This window comes from Glycine max, chromosome 15 (genome assembly GCF_000004515.6).
Source record: "Glycine max cultivar Williams 82 chromosome 15, Glycine_max_v4.0, whole genome shotgun sequence".
Classification (NCBI taxonomy): domain Eukaryota; kingdom Viridiplantae; phylum Streptophyta; class Magnoliopsida; order Fabales; family Fabaceae; genus Glycine; species Glycine max.
Genome location: NC_038251.2, coordinates 51715380 through 51740212, shown reverse-complemented (window position 1 = coordinate 51740212; position 24833 = coordinate 51715380). Strand labels below are relative to the sequence as shown.

The window sequence follows — 24833 nt, the reverse complement described above, 5'->3', positions numbered from 1 at the left end:
AGTCACAATATAAAGTAATTTTATATAATAATCAAATTATAAACTATTATGTATGATAAGTTTGTTATTTTTTTTATAATCATATCATAGAAAAGTGATTTCTTATTGTTGAAACTGTAAAAGTTTATATTTATATTATATTATTCATTTTAATAAATTTATTTGAAAAAAAAATATCGATCAGAAAAATTAAAACACATTTTCTAATCTAAAAAATGGGCAAAATTATATTTAGAGACGAGAATAGGACGTGTTTTCCTAATTTTTAGTAAAGGTAGAGTTTGATACTTATTTTTCCTTCTTAACGGGATGGTGGCGAATCTGAAAAGGGAGAGCAAAATTTGCTTATTGTCACGTCTATTCATAAGTAATGACATTTTTATATATATATATATATAAAGCGGTTAAAAGAGAATTTAAGTTATGGAAAACGAATCGATTTTAGAAGATTTGTCAAACTTTGATTTGCATATCATATTTGTTAATATTTTAGTGGCCTTATTATATTAATTGTTTTATATGGTATAAACTAGCTAGATTTTGAAGTTTTCACTAGAGATATTGATGACTACAGAATCACTTAGCGAGCCACATGATCATTGGTATCGCAGCACAACTCTATGCATCTTACTGTTAACCCCACCACGTGGTTCTGTCTTACTTGGGATACCATCCACCATCCACCATCCAATCCAAGTTCATTTGACTACTTTTTAGGTTTAAAAGCCCTGATTATGACAATTAATGTAATGTCACTTTTTCCCCCTCCTCTTTCCCACTTTTTTATCGGAGGCTTGATAACATAAACAATGCATTAATCCCATATTCATTTTTTTCATCATTTATTAATCATAACCTCAAAGGAAGACATTTATATGTAGATTTGATTCTTTTACGGTAAAAAGATGTTCTAAAGAATAAATTATACTCATAATTATTCATTAGAAATCTATAATAAAAATCATATATATATATATATATATATATATAATTTTATAATTAGTTATAATATTTTTTTTAATTAATGAGTATTATTATATTTTATCTTCTAAAATGTACCTCCCAGTATTCATTAGGGTTCAAATTTATATACTATATCCTTTCCAGTTTATGTGTGGTGTGTACGTATTCCACCCATCCTTACTTTTTGCTTCATACGCTCTTGTAATTTTACCAAACATCCCTTGTGTACTTTTTTTTTTGTAGGCTCCTTGTATATATACAATGTATTTAACCATATATAGATAGTAAATACCATCAAACTTGAGAAGTTAATTGGTACGAGATTGCATTGCTATGCTACCAATCTAACCTCTTATGTGGAGTTTCTCGATCAGTTTTCAAATTTTGATGAACTTGTTTATCAATGAATTAAATTCTCCCATGATCATACATCACAGGCTAATGATAAAAGTTATTTATATTGTGATAGGAAGATACGAAATTCGTCAGTTTCATCCAAAAAAATTGACAGTATACAAGATTTTTTAATTCTTGTTATACATGATCTCAAATATTTAACTGGATTAAATTATGCAGTTGATCTAATATTTATATTTCCTTTTTAAAACATATCTTTAGCTCGATGAAACATTAGTTAAATTTAGGTTTAGTCTTCTAAACTTTTTATTATTAGTTTTAGTTTTTATAATTTTATTTTTCGATCCCATTACTTATTATTGATAACCTGATATATATTTAAATATGATGTGACTTTCACCTCAGAATAATGATTACCGTAATATATGTAAATACACATCACATTACGTTGATATAGATCATTTTAAAACTTTTTAAAATTGATAAGGATTAGATCTACCAAAAAGCTTTTTTTGGAAGATTAAAATTAAATTTAGTTATATTCTAGTCAAAATATTTATATTCTTTTGTTTTAAGGATTTATAATTAAAGAAATTATATATGAAGAAATTTAACCTACTTGTGTACCCTTTGATAAGACAAACATTTTGAATGAATCAAAACTCAACTGATATTAAATTTGATGATACAAACGTTTCGAATGAACCAAAATATTAAATTCAAGAAAGGGATATGATAAAAATAAAATTAAAAGAGATGTAATAGGAGGGTGTTTCCAACATAATCCATTTCATGGTTCTCACGATAGACAGCACAACGAGTACGGGATGTGAGAGATTGGTGAAGAGGTGATAGGGAGACTTTGTAAAAAGTATTGGAATTTTACATAAAGATGGACCCCATAACTTCACCTTAGCAAGGGAATATATTCATATGGGGAATATATTCATTTGTAACCCATAAGGATGCTTGAAGCTCAAGCAAACAGGGCCTTAGAACACTAAACCCCAACCCACTTTTCCCACCGAGTTTTCTACCTTTTTAAACACAACCAAGCGAAAAGTGTTCATGGCCCCTTGCTTTGCTTGGTTAAATCACAAAAGCATATGTAACGACTATGATATTAATAATCAAGAAGAGTCCACTTAAATTACGTTAAATCACACAAAAAATCACGTTAAATTATTTCCAAATTTGAAAGGGATCAATATAATTGTCAACTAGTAATCCTTCATGTAAATCAAAAGAGATATGTGTATTTATCTATTTTACTAAGAATTATGAAATTGGATACTATATATTAAAATTAAATTTAAATAGTCTAATTAATGATTTTTTTATATAACCTGAGGACTTTGCAATTGGGCATAAAATTGTCTTCTTATTCCTTTTAACTTTATAATTATTTAAGATGTTGCTTTTACTTCCAATATATAATAACACCAATAATACAAATGGCGTTAGGTACAGATTAGATTTATTTAAACAATAACGAAACGAGTAGAAATAATTATGAGTAGATGATTCTTAAGTTTCCTTCTATTTTACAGTTCTTACAAAAAAATAAATCTTTATATTAATTCTTGACAGAAAATTCTTTATATTTGTAAAACCTAAACAAAGCCCTTTTATTTTATAAATATAACACAGTTAAACTAAAAATACTAATCTAATTAAATTTGCAAGAAAAAAAAATCCTTGTCACATATTTTAATTAAAACATTTATTTTATTCAATCTTATTTATAATCCATCTGATTGAATCTTTATTAGATTTTTATTACACAATTTAAAATAATTATTTTTATAAAATAAGGAGGGCCGTTCAAATTTTACACCGTGTAAAATGTAGTATATTTATAAACTAAGGAATTTTGTGTAAGTTCCAAAAATAGAGGGAATTCTGTGTAACATCTAAAATAGAATAGAGGTTGAAGTATTACCTTAATAACTATTGTGTTCATGAAGTAATTTATAAATAATTGTTGTGTTGATGAAGACTATTATTATTACAAGGGGAAGAGATGTCTCTCTAAATTTTTTAAATAATAAAAAAATAGAAATTAAATATAGTTAATAAAAATGATAGAATAAAGAAAAACTAATAATATAAAAGTAGTGGGAAATTAATGTAAGTTAAAATAAAAATTTTAAAAATAGTTTAAAGATATAATTGTCTAATAAAAGTAAAGAATAATTAGTGGATGATTACCTAATTTTTGGTTAATGAGTCAGTTTTAATCTTCATAATTAAAGAAAATTAATTATTCTTACTACTTTAATATTATTAAGAATAAGAATAAAATAGTCTAAAATGTGGAGACAAAAAGTAAATACACAAAGTTGTATTCCCTTTATATATTATATAAATATTATTGAAAATAAAGATAAAAGGGCCTAAAAACTGTGGAGACCAAAATCAGTTACATAAAAAAGTTGTATCCTTTTTATATATTGGTATAGATTATTATTATTATTATTATTATTATTATTATTATTATTATTATTATTATTATTATTTAGGTTTAGAATAACCTTATGATAGAAGATGTCTATATTGAGATGTAGGTGGAAGATGTGGTATTTCAGAAATTCAAATCCCTTAATACGGTTAAGTAAATTGTCACCTAAGTACATTTATAGTAGTATACAGATGAATGGACTGTTACCAAATTACAAATGAATTAGCTTTGGAATAATATAAAGTATGGGGGAGAGGAATAGAAGGCATTGGAGAGTCTTAATCATCTAGATTTCCGTTGTCTCATATCAGATTTACTGTCCATTTGGGAATCATGGATTGGGTTGAATGGCTTGTTAAGTGAGGGCTGGTCAAAGTTTACTAATGGTGGGGCCCACTATGCAAAATATGACAATTTTCAATAAAATGAGAGTTGGAGAAATTATAAATTATATATTTAATGATACATGTTGTGTATCTTGCACAGTCTATTTAATTTACACATTTTGGACAGGAATCTTCCTTTGATCGTCGAAGAAGAAAGCATTTATTCTCGTTTGATTTGGATGAATAGAATGTTTTACTATTATTTGTTTCAAAGAAAGTCTAAAAAACTCACCAAAGTGTAAATCATATGATTTATTACTCCCTTTGACCCTTTTTAACCGTCGATTTTTTTTAAAAAAATTATTTTTATTTATTTATCGTTCACAAAATCACATTCGTTATTCCTTCGTCAATTATATCTTTATTTATTATTTAATCTTTAATTAATTTCCACATTCATTTATTATGAAATAGAAAGAGAAATAAGTAAAACAAGAAACTCAACAATTATTTTATTAGAATCAAGAAAATTTATTCTATTTCTTAATTTCTACTAAATAACCTAAAATGACAAATAAAAAGAAAAGGATGAAGTATAATTTATAATTTATATATTTTATACATGATGCTTTTGACATGATACCATAATTTTATTATATTTTGCTGCAATAAGTTGCATGTTTGGTATATGTATCTATAGAATATGATCACCTTATCCATGTATCTTATTTTGTTATTTTAGTGTTTTTTTTATCCATGTATCTTTCTATTTATATATATATATATATATATATATATATATATATATATATATATATATGGACATAATTTCTCACAGGATAATTTTCTATGTGAGAGTAAGATGAACAAATATTTACTATTAAATTTAAATGTGAATAGTTAAAATTAAAATATACAAGTCATTTGAATTAAAAAAAAGTGGAGTGATTAATCACATAATATTAAACATAATATTAAACCTTTATGTATATAAGAAAGTTACTTTCACCACATGTTGTTTATAATTATATAATTAGATTAGTTATATTAAATAAAACTATTTTAAGGAGTTTTCCTTTAACGAGACAAATTTTAGAAGTTTTCTTTTTTTTTTTTTAATGGACTGGGGCAAAACATCCTAAATTTTTTAAGAGTTATTACCATTAAGACATATGTTAGCTTATCCTAATTTCATATATTCAATATTAAAAAATATTATTCAATTTTTTTTAATTTTCAAAAGTAATATTTATTATAAGAATATATAATTATAAATATTATATTATGATAAATATGGATCTTATATTTAAGAAATGATATTACAATATTTATTAAAAATATTTATGTTAATTGTGACATTGAGTTTTTAGTTAATTTTTATACAACTTATACAATTTAAAATGAAATAATGTATAATATTTAAAGAAATATTAAGGATACTTTTTATAATTAAAAATGAAATAATTTTTCAAAAGTTTAAAATAACAAACACTTATATATTATCACATTTTGATATTACTTGTTTCATCTCATACACAAAAGTATAACATGTATACAATCTAATATATTTATCCAGTGTATGTCAAACATTAAATAATATAAGGTCTTGTCATGTTTTTATTCTACTTTAGTCTTATTCATCTCTTCTATTTTAGCCTTATATGTAACCCTTAATATAAAACTATTCATGTTTATTTATTTGACACCTTCAGCTATTGAAATAATATTGATCCGCGACAATATATATTTCTAATGACAACCAGAAAAATTATTTTACGAAAGTGATAAGGGAAATCTTCAATTTCACGAAAGTGATAAGGGTATCAGCAGGCGCGGAACCAGAAAAAATTATCAAGGGAATGAAAATTAAATATATGATAATCAAAATAGAAAAAATATTAATTTTTATTATTAATAATTATCTAAAATTAGTATAATTAAAAATAAAACATTATATATATTATGATATTAAATATAATAACAAATAAAAATGATTGATTCTTTTTTTAAAAGGTCATTTATCAAGTTTATAAGTTAATAGTGAAATTTTTTATACAAGAGTAAGTTAAGATAGATTAAAGTTATTGACCTTATTTTCTTAAAGAATGAAAAAGAGTTGTTTAAGATATCATATTTCAACTACATTGCAAAAATTAATTTATGTACTAAATTTCAAATATTGTAAAACCTTAGTTAACTATAAATAGAATTACCAGTAAAATAAGCTAAAAGCAATTTGAAACAAAATCATTGTCTCTAAAGTATATTATAATGAAATAACAATTTAAAAACAAATAAGAAATTCAGATTAAAAGTGTATGTAACCAATAATAATAATAATTAAAAACGTATATCTATATAAAAAAAAGTAATTCAAATTTAACGTATGCTAAACATTTTTAGTAAATACAATTTATTATTTCAATTTTTATGTATTGAGTTTTAATAGATAAAACTTGTAGAAACTTATAGAGAAGTTTGAAAAGGGACTGGGAATAGTAAAGCAAAAGGTGAGGGGGGAGGGGGAGATGAGAATTAAGAAGGTAGAAAGATATATTATATTAGTTAATGTTTAATATATATTTTTTACCAGGAGGGTGACTGCCCCTGTTTACCCCAACCTGGTTCCACCCTTGGGTATGAGCTCTAAATGTTTTACATAATTAGAAGCTAAGGTCCCCCACTCATCTCGTCAAAAGCTCCACATAGCAATATCCTTATGCATTGATGTTTACGTCCTCAAATATTACAAACCACAGACCCTAAAGTTGGGTTCCATATTAAGTTGTTTGTTTGTGCTTTCTCATCGTGGTAACAATCCATGCAATTTGGTTGTAAAATTTTGACTTCATTATCTTTATTTTGAAAAAGAATAATGAACACTTATCTTGAGAGTGAGATTGACCTACAGATCCGTCTCCAAATTGAAATTCATTTTGTGTCAAAAACATTTATTCTGTACAAAGCATCTATCAAAAAAAGAAATTGCAAGTTCATGTTTATAGAACACAAAAGGAAAATGGTTACCTTCACAATAGTTGATTTCTGTAACCGCATACAATGAACTATTGAGACAGAAGTTCCTAGCTAACTCTTTATCCTACGGGGGATCATAATATTTTTATTAGACATTTTATGGACAATATATATATACTAGTTTAAACTATCATAATATTTTTTGCTTTTTAAATGTTTTACATGTTTAAAATTAATATTAAAGAATCCACTCTAGCCCGAGTTCACAGCAAAACTGAAGTAATTATCCAATTGAAATTTTGAAAATTGATTGCTTTATTTTGTGGAAGTGCAGAAGCCAAAAGCTATATTCTTCATCCAAAAGGCCATGCACGCTTGAGGAAAAGAACATAGATACAAATGTATACTCATGATCACTTCCAGGCCTTCTTTTAGAATCTTTTTTTTTTTATTTTAATTTTGTACATTTGTGTTTTATAGGAAAGTTTGTGTCAACTGGGATAAGGATGGCACAATTAATGCAAATAGAATTTCTCACAGAGAAATAGAATTTACAGGTAATCAGGTACTATTATAGTTTCTATTTAGATTTTATGTATAGATAAATTAATTCGCGCAAGTGTCATTTTCTATTTGGCACAACTATTAGTGATTGTGGATTTGTGGTTTTCAGGTTTTATAAATGTATTAAGTTTAACTTGATTTATATGTTAAGAGGATTGCTCGATACACTTGGTACATAATTTAGGATTCACACTTATGGAAAGGGAATCTAAACAAAAGAAAAAAAAAAGTGAAAGCCGTATCCTGGCCTTAATTACATAGCTTGCTACTAATAATACCGTATATGAAATTCTTACATTCCATGATAAAAGAAAATTTAAAAGCATCATAAATAAAAATAACCTAAAATCATTTTCAACATCTTTTAGATTGTCCAGCTTTCATTGAGTATTATACTATGCAAGACTAATTTGATTGTATAGCTTGTTCATGTAAACCTCTTTTCTTATCATGTATTTTCTTTTCTTTTCTTATTTCTATCTTTGTTGTTCAAATTAATTTATTATATAAAAAAATACAAATTTTATTGAGTTAGTTAAGAACCACTAAACGATGTTAGACACATTAACATGAATTTTAAAATTTGAAACATGGGTCTACAAAAAGCGAAAAGTTAAAATGTTTTTACTGTCTTCGCATTTTCATTCTTTTCGTTTCTTTGCTTTTATGATGAATTCTATTAGCTAGCGTAGAAGAGTATCTATCAAACTAAATAGTTCACGAATCCTTACCAGATATTAATCAGTGAATGAGTAACCGTGACTTAAATTTTGAGCATCTTGATTCACGATCCGATCTTAAGCTTTTGCAAATAATATAAAAGTCCTCAAGTAAAAGAAACAAAAGTCTTCAATGGAAGCGGGTAATCAAGTATCGATTATTATTCGGGTATTACGGAGCTATTCATTATTATTTAGTCGAGGATAGAGTTGTACTAATACCTCTCAAAAGAAAAATCTAGTCATTTTATTAACTAATTTTTTTTTCTGAAGGGATTTCATTATCTAGTTAAAGATTGGGCATTTATTGTATTACGAACTTGTATGAATAAAGACATGATAGATGGATTACATTGGTTAAAACAAATATTTATCATCATTACTCTTCAATACATTCTTTATCGTTAATTAAAATTTATAATTTAATTTGTCTCGCTTTTTATTTAATAAATCTCACTTATAATTTTATAATAATTTTTAATAATAATAAAAAGTGTTTTATGAATACATTTTTTTTTAAGAAAATCAATATTTGGTACCCCATTAACGTTGTACATTAATACTAATACAGTTCATACTACCCGAATTATGATGTACTATATACGCCGCAAGTTATTTAGTTTTGTAGATCTTGTTTAACTCCCTGCAACATTCATTATCAAATTAAATTTTCAGATAACGAGTCGTTAATCCCGTAACCGATCCGGTGAATCATATTCCTATGTGCTTACAGCGTAGATCAATCCTAAAATACAAAAAATTCTGTCAAATATATGATTGATAACTTTTCCTTGGTAATGACATAAAGCCAATGCTTTCTATTATTACCAATGTAGCTGATAGGCCATAGATGGGTTCGTACTAATAATTATGCTAAAAAGGGTGTCGTACCACCAAATGCCCCCATGCATACATAAACAGCCAAATGTGAGATTATGTCCGTAATGAATCGAGCAAACAACAATATTGTTCAATATATTTCATATGGTATAAGAGATAGTGGACCAAAAATTGCACTCCATATATTGTATGTTCATCATTATCATTGCATGATCAGGGTCTCCCTCATGATGCCCAAAAAGCTATCTATATATCTATGCATACTAGATTTAATAAAGGGTACTATATCTCTCTTTGGAATGTAATAAACTATACGTGCTCAATATAGTAATCAAGGTTGGAATGTTAAAGAGAGAGAAAGAGAGAAAGAGAGAGAGAGAGAGGGAAGGAGCTAGGGAGTGAGGTGTCTTTTGACAAAGGAAGGTCTGCATGTTGGAATAATAGGGTAGCTTTATTTTTTTATATATAATTTTTTTTTTTTAAAATAAACTTCACATATTGAATACATTCTTTTAAGTAATCTGCTAGCTCCTTCCATTGTGCTTTATACCTGAGGAGGTAACCAAAGCCGTTCACACCCCCCTCTCTCTTCTTCAAAACGCACCTTATTCTTCCCCCTATTTTGCATCGCATTTGTTCTTGAATCTCTTTGGTATTCCTCCTCAGAGCCTCTAATCAGAGAGAGAGAGAGAGAGAAAGTGAGAGATGGAGAGAATGTTCCCTCCCAAGAAGCCCTCTACTATGAATTCCCATGACAGACCCATGTGTGTTCAAGGAGACTCGGGTCTTGTCCTCACCACTGACCCTAAACCTCGCCTCCGTTGGACTGTTGAGCTCCATGAACGCTTTGTTGATGCTGTTACTCAGCTTGGAGGGCCTGATAGTACTCTTCTCTCCCCTTATTCCCTCTCACCCTTCTTCTTTTCTTCATTTTTTTTAGTACCAAGTAATTTATATATATACATATCATAGTATTCCTATCTGGTTCCACCGGGATTGCCTCACATAGACGATACCTATGGTTTCTTACTAGAAAGAAAATGAAAAAAAAAATTCTCAACTTCGCCAATAATATATAAAACCGTTGTATATTGTTATCTGATACAACGATTTTTTATTTTTTTTTGCTATATTGCCAGTACAAGTATTGTTGTAGACCAAAAATGTAGTAGTACATGTTTATGTTTGGATTATATTATGGTCTCAATGATCTTTTGATTAATCATCTTTTTCTCTTTTTTGGATTTGCAGAGGCCACTCCTAAAACCATCATGAGGGTTATGGGGGTGAAGGGTCTCACCCTTTACCACCTCAAGAGCCACCTTCAGGTTTGATTAATACAAAACTATTTATATTTCATTCATGCTTTTGATTTCGATTTTGCTTTATGTTTTAGAAGCACTTTTATGACACTGCCAATGTCTCTCGTGTTGGCTTGATGTCTCTCCTTCTTTTTGTTTTTCCTTTATCTTTATTTTATTTTTTATTTTTTTCATTTGTTGTCTGCATTTAGAAATTTAGGCTTGGCAAGCAGCCCCACAAGGAATTCAATGATCACTCGATTAAGGATGGTATGAGAGGTGACTCTTCTTTCTAGGGTTCCTCAATTTTTTTTGTTTTTTTTTTTGTTGGCTTTGAACTTTTCTGATCTTTACACTTCATGATAGTTCTTTTTATATTGAAAAAATCTTTTTGCACTGACATGCAGCTTCGGCTTTAGAACTGCAGCGAAACACTGCTTCGTCTTCTGCCATGATTGGCCGCAACATGAATGAGTATGCCTCAGTTCTTTCATCTAAATCTGCTGAATCAACTTGCATGCAAACGATTTTGAAAATATTTTCCACCTTCTCAATTCTAGCCTAAGTTTTTCTTTTGATTCTTTGCTGGGACGTGGGGGGATTCGGGTTTTCTTGTGGAATGTGTGTGTCAACACTGTATGAAACAGTAACTCACACATGGTTGATGCGATTAGGATGCAAATAGAGGTGCAGAGAAGATTGCATGAACAACTTGAGGTAATTAAAACACTACTACTATCCTTCCATAATGCTCAAAAGTGCGTGTTTGGTTCAACTTATTTTGATGAAATAATGGTTTGTTTTTCCTAAGAATTTTTTTTGAAAAATAAATCATTGTTACTCCCTCCAAACTTGCACTATTTGTGTCACTCCAAGTCCCTACATGGATTTAGGTGTATCTATATAGCAGGTTCAAAAACACCTTCAGCTAAGGATTGAGGCTCAAGGGAAATACATGCAAAGCATATTGGAGAAGGCTTATCAAACACTTGCTGGTGAAAACATGGCATCTGCTGCCACTAACTTAAAGGGTGCTATTGTACCTCATCACCAAGGGATCCCTGACATGGGAGTAGTGATGAAGGAGTTTGGTTCCCCTCTTGGTTTTTCTTCTTTCCAAGACCTTGAAAACATTTATGGAGGTGACCAAATTGACCTTCAGCAGAACATGGAGAAGCCACCCCTTGATCATGGTTTCATGCCAATCAATGAGACCTTGTGTCTGGGGAAGAAGAGGTCCAACAACCCTTACAGTGGGAGTGGGAAGAGCCCTTTGATTTGGAGTGATGATCTAAGGCTTCAAGATTTGGGAGGGCCAGCCTCATCATGCCTTGGCCCTCAAGATGACCCTTTCAAAGGTGATCAGATTCAGATTGCACCACCAGGATCATTGGATAGAGGAGCTAGCACTGACATTGATCCCATGTCAGAGATCTATGACTCAAAGCCTGTGCTTCAGAGTGAAGAGAAAAAGTTTGATGCATCATCTATGAAGCTTGAAAGGCCATCACCAAGAAGAGCACCTCTTCAGGCTGAAAGGATGAGCCCTATGATCAGCACTGGTACCATGGCACAAGGTAGAGGCTCACCATTTGGGTGAGTCAGAATATCATAGTTTTTAATTAATTAGATCATTTGGTTATGTTATGTGTAATTGATGACTTGATCATGTGAAACTCTCTTAATAGTAGTACCATATCTAGGGTTTTTGAATTTGGTCTTGGAAATTAGCAGTTCTTACGAGGGTTATTTCCCCCCTCCTCAAGTACTGTTATGTGGTATAATGCCTTTGCATGGCAAATTAAACCAAAGTCTTAATTCTGACAAATATAATTAAAGCACGTATTAATGTGCTTGAATGTGAGCATTCTCACTTGTAGCTTTTACATTTAGCAATGTTGCATTGCTTTAATGACTCGTTTAATGTTGAATTTTGTTAATTTTATTAATTGATCTGCTTGTGCTGATGATCACTTGTTAGATCTTCATGTATTGTTCGGATCGATGGGAAAAAATTGGATGCAAGCAACCTTTTCTTCTTTTTATCACATTGATGGTTTTTCTCTTTGGATCTTATTCCTTGCTGGACCCACTTTTAATTTTTTTAGTCTGACATCATATATGAAACATTCCATGCGTCACTATTAAGCAAATTTTCCCCCCTAGAATACCTTTTCTTTGTTCTAAGAGGTGACACGTGGTGCATTTAATATTCATAGAGAAAAGTTTCACAAAGCTGCACATCCAATTTGGTAATAATCAACTATGGCAAACAAATCATATCATGGAAGCGATTTACTGGTACATTGATTCTATGAGATTTAATTTCATGAGAGGGGGATAATAATTAATAAAATTTAAATGACAATACGAGTAGCATTATTAAATAATAAAATTAATTATTTTCTTATCAGACAGAGATATATTTTATTATAAAAGGAGAGTAAGGGGAAATTCAACCCTTATATTCTTAGATATCATTAAATTATGATATTTATTGGTATTGATAAAATTTGTCTTCCTTGAGGTTCATGTCTATTTGGACTTATTTGCTATATGTAAGTCATCAATTAGCCTTTAACGGTTACTCATTAATAATTTGAAATTAGTTAATACAATTAGTTATCCAATGATTGAATCAAATCTCTCGGGAGAATTGAAAAAACAACACAAACATGTTTTATTATAAAAAAAATTCAATGAAAGAAAGACAAATCTTGGTCTCCAGGCACATATAACACGGAATTTAGAAAGATAGAGCAGTGAAGGAGAAAGGTAAAAGAGAGAAGAATAATAAACTTTAAAATGCTAAGTCATTTTCAAGTGTATAGAGAGGTACACTGCCAGATGATCCTTTCTCTTGAAGTTCCTAAGGCGATGAGTTGAAGCCGACAGAGTGTATCTGTCTTTGACTATCTTTCCTCTTCTTTACTGCTCTATATTCCGTGGGAATAAGATGATCAAGACACAAGGGTACATCTTATCGCACAAGATTTCACTTGGAGGACCTTTCTACCTTTTTTTTGGTCCAAGAATTTCTACCTTTATTATTAGTTACATAACTAAATACTAGTAAATAGTATAACCCTACAGTAGAAATGACCCTTTAAGCAACTAAGGTTTTAAATTACGGTTATAGGAGTCAGTGTTGCAAAGATTTTCAAACCTTAATATTATAAAACTAATAGAGGTTAGTTCAGTTTGTTGAGTAAAATGCATGAACTCTCAAGGTGTCTTTGTTTTCTATCGATAAAATAAGAACCTTAATATTATAATTCTAGGTAAATGCAGTTGATGAAGTTGCAATACAGCCATAGAAACCTTCAAAACCTTATTAATGTTAGTATAGTTGGGAACTGCAATTTGAAACTGTGCAAGTGCTGAAGTGCAACTACTTAGCCTCTAGACCTAGTTTTCATTTTTCATATAAATTTTACTAACTCCAGTAATTCTTATGTAACCAAAAGAGGAAGGAAAAAAAGAAAAGAAAAAAGAGGGACAATCCTTTTGCTGCTGCTTTAGACAATGTGTAGTGATCTTTTGGTACATTTTCTTCATAGATATATGAAGACCCTATATGTAGCCATACCTTCCAGCGTGTTAATCCTTGCTTTAAAAGAAGTATAATCCCATATATACACAAGCACACACACATGCACAAACCCTCTTCCTGTCTCCATTTCCCTCTGTGTCTCTCTTTATCTGATATTTACAATGTGACTATGATATGTGAGAATAGATCCATGACCATGAAGCTTCCCTTTCCCAAGGATTAAAAATGGGTGGCGCCACAACCTTTATTGGTTGCAGAGAAATTTTTTTATGCACCTGCAAGTTGGCAAGAAAGCTCTCTTACTCCACTAGTGTAGTACTGAGAGAGAGAGAGAGAGAGAGAGAGAGAGAGAGAGAGAGAGAGAGAGAGAGAGAGAGAGAGAGAGAACCAAAGCTAATAAAGCCTAAAGGGTAGGAAGAATACAACGCACTTCCATGCGTGCACATACCGAGGAAGCTTCTATCTTTATGTGCACGAAGTTAAGAGTCTTAACATTTAAAGCTGAAGGATGATGCATCAGCAAATGAACCCCACCTCTTTTTTTCTTTTTTTTAAATATATTGTTTTCTTCATTTTAAATTTTGTCACTATAAGTGTTTCAAAACATTTATTACTTTTAAAAACTAATAAAACGTTAACTGTTTGTGACTATATCTTTATATACAAATATTTAACGGAACTATTGAATTAATGTATAATTATAAATTTATACTCATATTTTTATAACAATATTTTAATTAAAATTGACTATTTTGACACAACAATTAGTGTAATAGTTATTTGTTTATACATGTTCCACTTCTAAAGGAAGGGAACTAGTAGTATTTCAACGCATGCATAGTCTACTCATATTGATTTAGGAAATAACTATCACATACATAACTGACATTACAGTGTTTTCTCTAATTAGCGTAAGGTAGTTGAGTAGTCAAGCATGCACGTTCTTCCATGCACATGTAAATCATTAGAAGTTTCAATTCAAGCACCTTGTGTTCTGTTTACTATCCCATTCACAGCTTTGGGTCTCGTAAAAAATTCTCTATAGCTCTCTAACAAAGTACTAAAGCACGGAAGCTTCTTTTGTCCCCACAGCCTCTTCCCTTCAATTCTCCCTCACAAAACATTCAATAGTTTCCAAGAAAACCAGCCATAGGATAAGCAGGCAATAAGCATTCACTCTTTTTTGCTCTTTATTTTTTAGTAGAAAAGAAACCAAAAAAAGAAACAGGCACACACAATATGTAGCCCAAGCTAAATCTATGTAACATTAAATTTCGAAATGCTTTGTCTCACCGCAAACATTGCCTAGTTGTTGGCCAATTACAGGGTTCGATTTGTTGAATTGAAAATGAAGTGGTGGGGGTAGTTAAATATTCTATAGTATATTATATGCTTTAATGAAAAGCAAAAGGAACAAGACAAGGAAGCAACTTTTAATTAAGTTGCATTGATTATCTTAATCATTTGCCTTAAGATTTTCTTTTCATCTTATAGTTCCCCCTTTTTCTCCTCACTCTTCTTTCGGTCAAGTTGGCTTTTATATGTTGCTTCAATTCTCAAGTACTGTTCTATGTGAATTGATTTTTGGGGACCAGAAACCTTAATACATGCATGCCAAGTACATTGTCAAATTAAGAAAGGAATTTGGAGATAGCTTTGTCCGAGATTGTTGTTTTGTTGTAAATTGTGATGGTGAATAGATTAAAATTTTTTATTAATTCCAATGCTGATTAGCATTGCCTTTATATGCCTTTACTTTCTTCTCAAGCAATGTAGGGCTTTTTCCGTAGGAGGTAAAACCAGGAAGAAGCATCAATTTCCCGCATACTTGGAAAGTTTAACTAAACTTGTCATATTTACACAAATCCGCTTCATCGATGCACTGAACATTTGCTTGAGATCCATTAAACAAATTGACAATGTGTTACTTTATGTTAAGGTTGCAAGCTTTATCTCTAACATGTTTTCTCATCTTTGATATCCGAAGTCTTGAATAACAAAGCATAAAAGTATAACTAATTTGTAGTAAATTTTGAAATCATCGTGATTTTACTTTATTTATATACATTAGATAAACTTATTTTGAAAATTACTTTGTTTTCTTAGTCTCATGTATAAACTTTTAAAAGCAAGTGATTATTGTACAAATTTTTTTATAACTAGACATTTAATATTGGATATTCTGTAAACTTATTTTGAAAATTAATTTATTTTCTTAGTCTCATCACTACTAGAAAAATGATTTTTTACGACGTTGATTTAACGTTGGTTGAATAAAAACCGTCTTAAAAAGAAATGTTATGACATTTTTTAAATAAAGATAACTATTCTACGACGGTTTTGCAAAAATCATATTAAAAAATACCAATCTAAGATGATTTTGTGAAAATCATCTTAGAATGATTGTCATTCTAAGATGGTTTTCGCAAAATCGTCTTAAAAAGATGTCATTTTTTTACTATTTTTAATGTCTCTGTCTCTCTGTATTCTCACTCTCCCTCTCACTCTCTATACTCAAGTCAAGCTCTCGCGTTTCTGCTGTGCTAGGGTTTCTGTATTTTGTTTTTAATGTCTCTGTCTCTCCATCACAATGAAACCAGGTTTCATCTGATTCTGATTCCCCTTCGTTCCTTCTCTTCCTTAACCTTCATCTTCCACCTCATGATGGATGACTTAAGTGTGTAACACTGAGCCAGTTGCGGTAGAAGCACCATGCCTCCCAGCCTATCACCATGGTCACCGCCTACGACTACCCCGTCGTGGTGCACCTCGACACGATTGACGTCGACATCTGTCTCGTCGGCGACTCCATGGCAATGGTGGTCCACAGCCATGACACCACGCTCCCCATCATGCTCGAGGAAATGCTCTTCCATTGTCACACCATGGCTCTAAGATCCAGAATACATGAAATACAAAGACCCTAAACAGTCGATCGACACGTGCGTTAAGGATCTTGTTAGCAGGATGACTCTTGAGGAGAAAATTGGCCAAATGTTGCAAATTGAACAAAAATATGCATTTACTGATTTGGTTTAAGAAGTATTTTATTGGTAACCACAAGCCTTTTTTTTCCTTTCTCCTTTTCTCTATTGTGTATTCATTCAATTAGTCAATAATGAAAATGAAAATTGTTTGTCTTTTGAGTAGGGAGTGTAATGAGTGAGGGAGGGAGTGTTCCAGCTCTACAGGCTTTTGCTGAAACTTGGATTGATATGGTGAATGAATTTCAGAAGGGTGTTGTATCAGCCAAGCTTGGAATTCCAATGTTTTATGGGATTGATGTTGTTCATGGCCACAACACTATATACAAAGCACTTTCAGGGAAGAATCATGTTTGTCTCACCTTGTCATGCAATCCACTTTGACTGGTTTCTCCAATATTTATTGCGAGAAAGAGAAGAAGAACATTTCAGGGTCTTGTACATATACTATTGTGCTTCTCTTGAGATTTATTCCTATCCCTTCATACACCTCTTCTTTATCTATCTATTCTCTTTGCTCATTACAGTTTGCTTCATTATTATATAAAGGGTCTTAAGGTTTTTAATTTTTTTTCAAAAATAAAACTTTTGCCAATTTGTGAACTGGGTTTGCTCAATTCTATTTTGCTGGTTTTTATTTTTTTTTTTTTTTTTTTGGTGTATTGGGTATTAAGCTAAACATAAAAATATGTTGTTGTGGATTGCTCTTTTGTTAATTAAAACCAGTTAGTTAGTCATTATGAAGTTTGATTCCTTATGTCTATGAAGTTTTCTAGATTTAGATTTTGGGGAAAAATGTTGTTGTCCACTTATATATTGTCTTTGAACTAACGATCTTCTTTTTATCCTAGTTAAACATGTGCAATGATCATTGAATCAAGAACCAAAACTTAATTCTTATGTTGTTTTATGTTGTGGCAGGTGCTGAACTTTAAAGGAGGGACAAAGTTGAAACATGGCTAGCAAAGGAAAAAGGTGTTGCTCTTGTAGTCTGAACAAGTTATTGGAACCAATATAGAAAAAAGAGACAATGAACCAAATATCTAGAATCAAAAACATAATTTTAACATGGTTTAGGCAGTGGTGTTAGATTTGAGCAAGTGGGGTTGTCCTTGATTCTGTTTTTGAAAAAAAAAATATTTATGTTTGAGATAGTCTTGTTTCTATTAGCAATGTCTCCTAACATGACCATCTTTTTTCTGAGGTCTTAGGATTGTGTTACCATTTTAGTAAGTAATATATATATCTTTGAGATTTCCCATTTCAAGTTAGCTAAAAGAAAAAAAAACATTTATAAAACTTTCTTGGCACTCTTAATGGCCTCGATTTGTGAAAAAGATTTTGTATTAATAGGAAACATACCATTTTTCTATTTAATCCTCCTTTCCTCACTCTGGATTCTAGCAAGTTATCTCATTCTTTTTAAAAATCTGAACTTTGGGTCAGTGGTTTGTCTTTCAGAGAGGAAGAACACATAGGGAAAAAGGAGAAACATATTCATTTCCTTTGTCCAAGATGAAGTTTATGAAACTTGGATCTAAGCCAGATTTTTTTTCAGAATGATGGGGATAATATCAAGTATGAGATCAATCTCTTTACTTTTGATGTATATGCAATTTAATTTGTTTCCATATTCCCCCTATTTTTAGAGCTCTTGCCTAGGGATATGTCCTTTGGGCTTCTTGTGTTTGATGCTTTCTTACTAATTTACTACCAAATCTGAGTATTATTTTCTTTTCAGTTTGGTTCCTAATAAGATTTTATTATTATTGTGTTTTTTTTCCTTTAGTATGTGCAATCAATCTTGATAGGCATGAAATCACTGGTAGTTTCATGATTTTCGTATTGGTTCTCGTTTATTGGATAATTTGTCAAGTGTGGAATATGGATACTTACCTATTTAATCTTTCAAGTTTATTCCTTTGAGTTATCGGTTCAGCATATCACCTGTTTTGGTTTTTGTAATAATAGGGCGGAGAACATGGCTCGTAAAGTTGCTGGAGAAGAACCTTTGTCGGAGGAAGATCCTTCAAATCCAATTTTCAAGCCACTCCCAGAACCATCACGGTTGGAGAGCTTCCTTATAACAAATCAAATTTCCAACTACTGCAACCAATCAATAGGTATGTGACTAGATTTTGATGTTTCTAACTTTCTACTAATTATAAATTTTATGTAGTTGTGTTAAAATTCATATAGAAATTTTGTTATTTTCCTTTTTATTATTTTATTAGAATTTTTAATTTTTTAAAATAAGACATTCTAAGACGGTTCTTTTAAAACCGTCTTAGAAAGTATATATTTTAAGACGGTTCTGAGCTATGAACCATCTTAAAACTTAAAAGGGTATCCTTCTAAGACGCTTCTGAGCTAAGAACCATCTTAGAAAGACACGTTTTTCTAAGACGATTATTTACGAAACCGTCAATGAAAGTCTTGACTTTCAACTTTGTATCTCTTTTAGGACCGTCTTTGTTTAGGCTTTTGGCAGTAGTGCATGTATAAACTTTTTAAAAAGCAAGTAATTATTGTACAAAAAAGCTTGTAAAGTTATTTTAATTTAGGTTATTTAATTAAATAAGAACATAATTAAAATAATGACTAACTATTATTGCGTGAATGATCAATGACTAGTCGAATGAGATTTAGCCAACTTTGTTCCAACACCATTTCTAAATTTGAATCAAGTGATTTAAATGTCAAAAGGAGAAATACGTCTTTCAATTGGATTTAGATTCTTAAGTTATTGACGAAAGCACTTAATTGAAGGTGAAAGCAAGGGATTCAAAACAACTTGATCAAAGATAAAGAATAGAATTTATAACAGAAAGAAATAAATTTGTCTAAGAAAAATAACTCGAGAAAATATAATTGCATTGATTGATTGGTCTAATGTCCTTTCAAACATTTTACCTTCAACTTTTATTTTCTAGGCAAAACTAGTTATTGCTTGTGGGATTTTGTTGAAATTGTTGCTTTATCTGCTTTTGTTATGCTCCTTTGTTTTTCAGATCCAACTTCAAGGTGCGTTTTATTTGAATTCATTTCATCCTCCACTATCAAATCTCAATAGCTCAATTGAAACCAAATTCAAATCAGTTAACAGAGTTACCTACTCCAACCTTATCTCTTTTCCCAACAATACCAGCTATTATTTTGGCTTAGTTTTATCCTATCGACTAACCAATTTCAGCTAACACATTTTGAATGGTAACACTAACTATCTTCAAATATGATTCATTGGTTAAATAATATTAATTTGATTGACTATTTGTAGGGTTACTTTACCATAAATATTGAAGTTCACTAAAATATTATAGTTGTCTTTGATGAAATGGAATGATCATTATCACAATAAGGAACAAATTAAGATTTTGTCCCATATTTTCACCTCTATGGACCTTACAATTGGCCCCATAAATGAAGAAAGCAAGGCCTAAATTGTAATTGAAGGCAACGAGGTTGGAGTTTCAATAATGGGGAGAACAGAAAGACATGGTCGGAGTTTCAATTGGGAACATGGGTGGAAAGGGGAAAGCAGGGTCTCTATAACTTCTTCTTTTTCACACTTTCCAAAAGAATATAAGGAATATATATTATCTTTGGAAGGTTTTCCAAAGATGGTGAAAGTTTGTGGGTACTTATTGTAAAAAGAAGAAACAAGTGGGGGGTCATATTTGGATTTTTGAGGTTTGTGGGGCTACAAAATGACTTGGTAATAGAAAAGGAGTTGGATCAGATTTGTATTGGAAGACAAAGATGTGTGTCAACATTCCTCAGTATATGAAGAACGATAAAAAAAATATTGACGGAAAATAAGATTGAAGGACTACAAATCACGAAAAAAAGGGTGAGGATGGTAGGGAGGAGTGGTAATGGTAGGATAACAAGTCAATTGTATGTGACACGGGTGAGAAACATTAAGGAGTGAAACATGTTTGTTGAGTTGTGGCATCAATTATCCCATGGCAAAGGCCCAGGTGGATCAAGTCATAGTCGACTCGTGGCATTTAAGCTGCTCTTAAGCAGAAAGAGTTGTGCACTGACTATCAACTATAGCTTTTTGCCTAGTGGTGAGCACTCGATCCAATAATTGGTATCAAAGCCATGGTCACGAGTTCGGTTCCCAATGAGGTAATTGTTGAGGGGGAGATTTTTTGTCGAGTTATGGCATCAATTGTCTTGTGGTGGAGGCCTAAGTGGGTCGAGTCACAGTCGACTCGTGGCACTTGGGCTGTTACGCTCTTAAGTAGAAATAGTTGTGCCCTGACTATTAGCTATAGCTTTTGCCCTAGTGGTAAGGGCTCGATCCAACAGAACAATGTAAGGATGAGAAAAGAGAAGGAATGGGGTACAAAAGGGTGGAAGAATTGAAAGGAAAGTAGATAACGATACATGTAGAGAAGAAATAATGGCTTTACCAATGTATAATGGGGTACTTTGAAGGATTTGGAAAAGTTTGACAAGTTGTAGGATGTATATGCTATGGTAGATGGAGGAGAAACTATGTTGAAATATATTGGGGACAATCTTGTTTTGATTAGGGGCTTGGAGTTGGAGAAAGCTCAAAACATAGTTAATAATTATGAGGAAGGGGTCTTGTCTCTATTTCACACAGTGCAACAATGGAATTTAGGGATAGTCTCACGCAATAGACTGGCATAGGTATCAAGCAAAGGAGTTTCGCTTCAAGCTTGAGGTGAATGTAACACCCCGATCGAATCACACTAGAATGATAGAGATTTAGAGGTTGTACAAGTATAAGACTGTACAACTGAGGATGACTTAAAGGAATTAATTGATACTACTTATACCATCAAGATGCATCTACTTTTCGGTAGCCTATCACATAAGAACTCCACATTTAAGCAAGCAAGACTTGGAGTAGTTATGGGATGGGTGACCTTCTAGGAAGTTTCCTATAAAGCATGTGAGTGAAAAAAAATACGCTAAAAAGTCTCATGTTGGTTTGTGGGGTCAATCATTGATCTTGAGAGCAGTTGAAGCAAATTGTCGAGATCTTGGAAAAGGTTACCTATGGAGGATTCTGATTGGTGGAGGGTTCTAACCAACAAGGATGTTGAGTGGAGTGTCACCATGTGAAGTATCATAGAGTGCGAGTCACCGAGAAGTTGACAATCAAGGATGTTACAATTAACAATGTTTCTTGGGAACCATTGAGAAATTCGGCACCTATATAACGTTGAACCCACAAACAACGAACATGGTGAGATTAGATAAAGCAAGGTTCCTTGTGAAGGTATCATCATTGGCCCAACGTATTTCTTTCTGTTACAATGTAAACATAAATGGAACTTCCTACCAAGTCTGCATGGTAGAATAGGTAGTACTCCAAGTAACACAATGTAAGTGTTAGGTGTGGGGGAATCAAAGTAGGTCCAATGATGATCGGTTGCTCGAAAGTGTGATAAGGATGGACTTGGCATTGTTGACATCCGAGGATATAAAAGCAAAGGAGACCAGAGATGAAGAACTCAATCATGAATGAGGTGAAGGTGGTTTCTTGGAGGAACCTTCTATTAATTACCCATAGGATAATAGACAGTTTTACACAATGGGTAATGGCAAAGATAACACACATCCAAAAAATCAAAAGGATAAAGGAAGGACATATGTTACTAAGTCAATGAGGTTAGCATAAGAGTCAAAGCAATGTCAAGGGAATTTAAATTTGAAAAGTGTGGTCCGAGAAAAGGGATAACAGTAAGTTAAAAGTAGTAAATAAGGGGAAAATATTGATTCTCGGCTCTAAAGGAAAGTTACTAGTTGCTTAATGGGAATAGAATCGTCAAAGAAATAAACAAAAAAAGGGTGTTCTCATTAGATGGTGGTGTTGAAGACAAATGCTTTGAGTTTGGTCCAAAGTTGATTTTATTTATGCCTGTGAGGCTTGTTACAAGTAGTGGCAAATATACATCTTTAATGGGCCTGTGGAATTCTGAACACTTATGGGAATTTAGACCTCTTTGGTAGGTTGCATGTATAAAATATTGCAAAATTGTTAGCCAATGGATTGAAAAAAGTGTTATTTAGGATGAATGGTCAAAGACAAGGTGATTTCTTGGGTGATAGATACCTTGTACATAGTGCCTTTGTGGTAAATGGGACTATTGAAAAAGCAAAGAGATAAAAGAAGAAACACATGATTTTAAAAGTAGACTATGAGAAGGCCTACAACTCAGTAAATTGAGAATTCATTTTCTATATGTTTAAGAGATTGGGCTTTTGCGACAAGTGGGTTGGGTGGATTAGGGCTTGTGTGCAATCTAGTTTTATCTTAGTGTTGGTCAATGGAAGACCCAATTAAGAATTCAAAGCCCAAAAGGGGTTGAGGCAAAAAGATTCATTGACTCCATTCTTATTCAATATACTGGCAAAGGGGTTACGTGGGATGATGAGACAAGCTAGTGAGAAGAATCTTTTCTCTAGTTTCTTGGCAGGTAAGTCAAAGGTTGAAGTAAATCTCCTACAATACTCAGATGACACACTTTTCTTTGATGAGGCCAACTTATCTAATTTTCTCACTATAAAAAGTATGTTGAGGTGTTTTGAACTCATTTTAGGACTTAAAATTTAATTTCATAAAAGCTTTTTTTATGCTTTGGAGTGGAGAATGTGTTATTGGCCAAATATGCAAATTTGGTGAATTGTAAGCTTAATTATCAACATCCCTTCAGCATGGAGGCATAGAACTTTTTCTTTCGCATAAAGAGTTTGTTTAATCAATTCAGTAATTTCTCTCTTCCCCTTGTTCTTTATGTCTTTTTATAGGATTCCTAGAGGTGTGATTAACAAAATTGAGTGTCTTCAAAAATGGTTCCTTTAGGAAGGGGTCCTAAGGAAGTAAGGAAGATTCATTGGGTGAGATGGAGAAAGGTTTGTAGGCTAAAAGAATATTAAAGGTTGGGAATTAAAGAGTTAGGTTCCTTTAATGAGTCTCTTTTAGGTTAGTGGAGGTGGAACTTGTTTCACCAAGGTGACTCTTTATGGGTCATAATGCTTGAGTCTAAGTATGAGAGGTGGAAGGGTCTCTTGGAAGGATATGCCATATGAACATAGAAATGAGGCAGATTACCTTGAAGAATTTAGAATTTAGGAATTGATTTTTAGTTTTCTTTTAGGGGAAGGATATTGATGCCACTCAAGAAAAGATGAGAATGTGAGTGATAAGTCATGATCCCCAAAAGTTACGTTGATAAGAAAGAACTCATATTCCATTCAAAAGGGAGAAAACTCATATTTCATTCAAATTCCATCTGCCTCAAAGGTATAGAGTTCTTTCTATTTATAGGCTAGGATTTCCTCTAAACATCCCACTAGGAATTAATTCCCGCTAAGAATTAAATTCCCACTAGAAATAAAACCTCACTAACCACTATAATGGCTTAGGAAGCCTAAAATGCACAATAATTGACCCAAAACATATCAAGAGTGATATGAAATTATTACATGAAAAATAAATACAAAAATTCATGGAAAAATAGAGAATGAGCCTTAATTAGTTATTTAGCCCAAAAACTATGTAATCCATCCAAATAAACTCCACCCCATAGTTGCATGTTGATCAATATAAACTCTTAAGCTTATTGTGCTTTTCAAATTATAGTCTTTTAAATTTGCTGAATTTATCTTTAAGTTGTAGAAATGAGACAATTCTTGATTTGACACTTGCATGACTAAGCTTTGGAAAATCTTCCTGACACTACTAACATCATCATTTTAACGTCAATTTTATCATAACCGATGTTAAAATAAGTGTGGTGATATA

The 24833-nt window shown here is 31.4% G+C and overlaps 1 protein-coding gene across 8 annotated transcripts; it reads left to right on the top strand.

Annotated features, from left to right (window-relative positions):
* The first annotated feature begins 9573 nt into the window (after positions 1 to 9573).
* Positions 9574 to 12474, top strand: PHR27 (MYB-CC domain-containing transcription factor PHR27). Of its 8 annotated transcripts, none has more exons than XM_006598160.4 (6): positions 9574 to 10089; positions 10458 to 10534; positions 10720 to 10777; positions 10915 to 10981; positions 11155 to 11224; positions 11415 to 12424. In XM_006598160.4, the coding sequence occupies exons 1-6, from the start codon at positions 9912 to 9914 to the stop codon at positions 12105 to 12107; spliced, it is 1143 nt and encodes a 380-aa protein (XP_006598223.1). In that variant the 5' UTR covers positions 9574 to 9911; the 3' UTR covers positions 12108 to 12424. The 8 variants fall into 8 exon arrangements, with proteins under 8 accessions (XP_006598223.1, XP_006598226.1, XP_006598222.1 ...); XM_006598163.4 differs by having other exon boundaries at positions 9577 to 10089; positions 11182 to 11224; XM_006598159.4 differs by having other exon boundaries at positions 9577 to 10089; positions 10720 to 10786.
* Positions 12475 to 24833: the final 12359 nt, after the last annotated feature.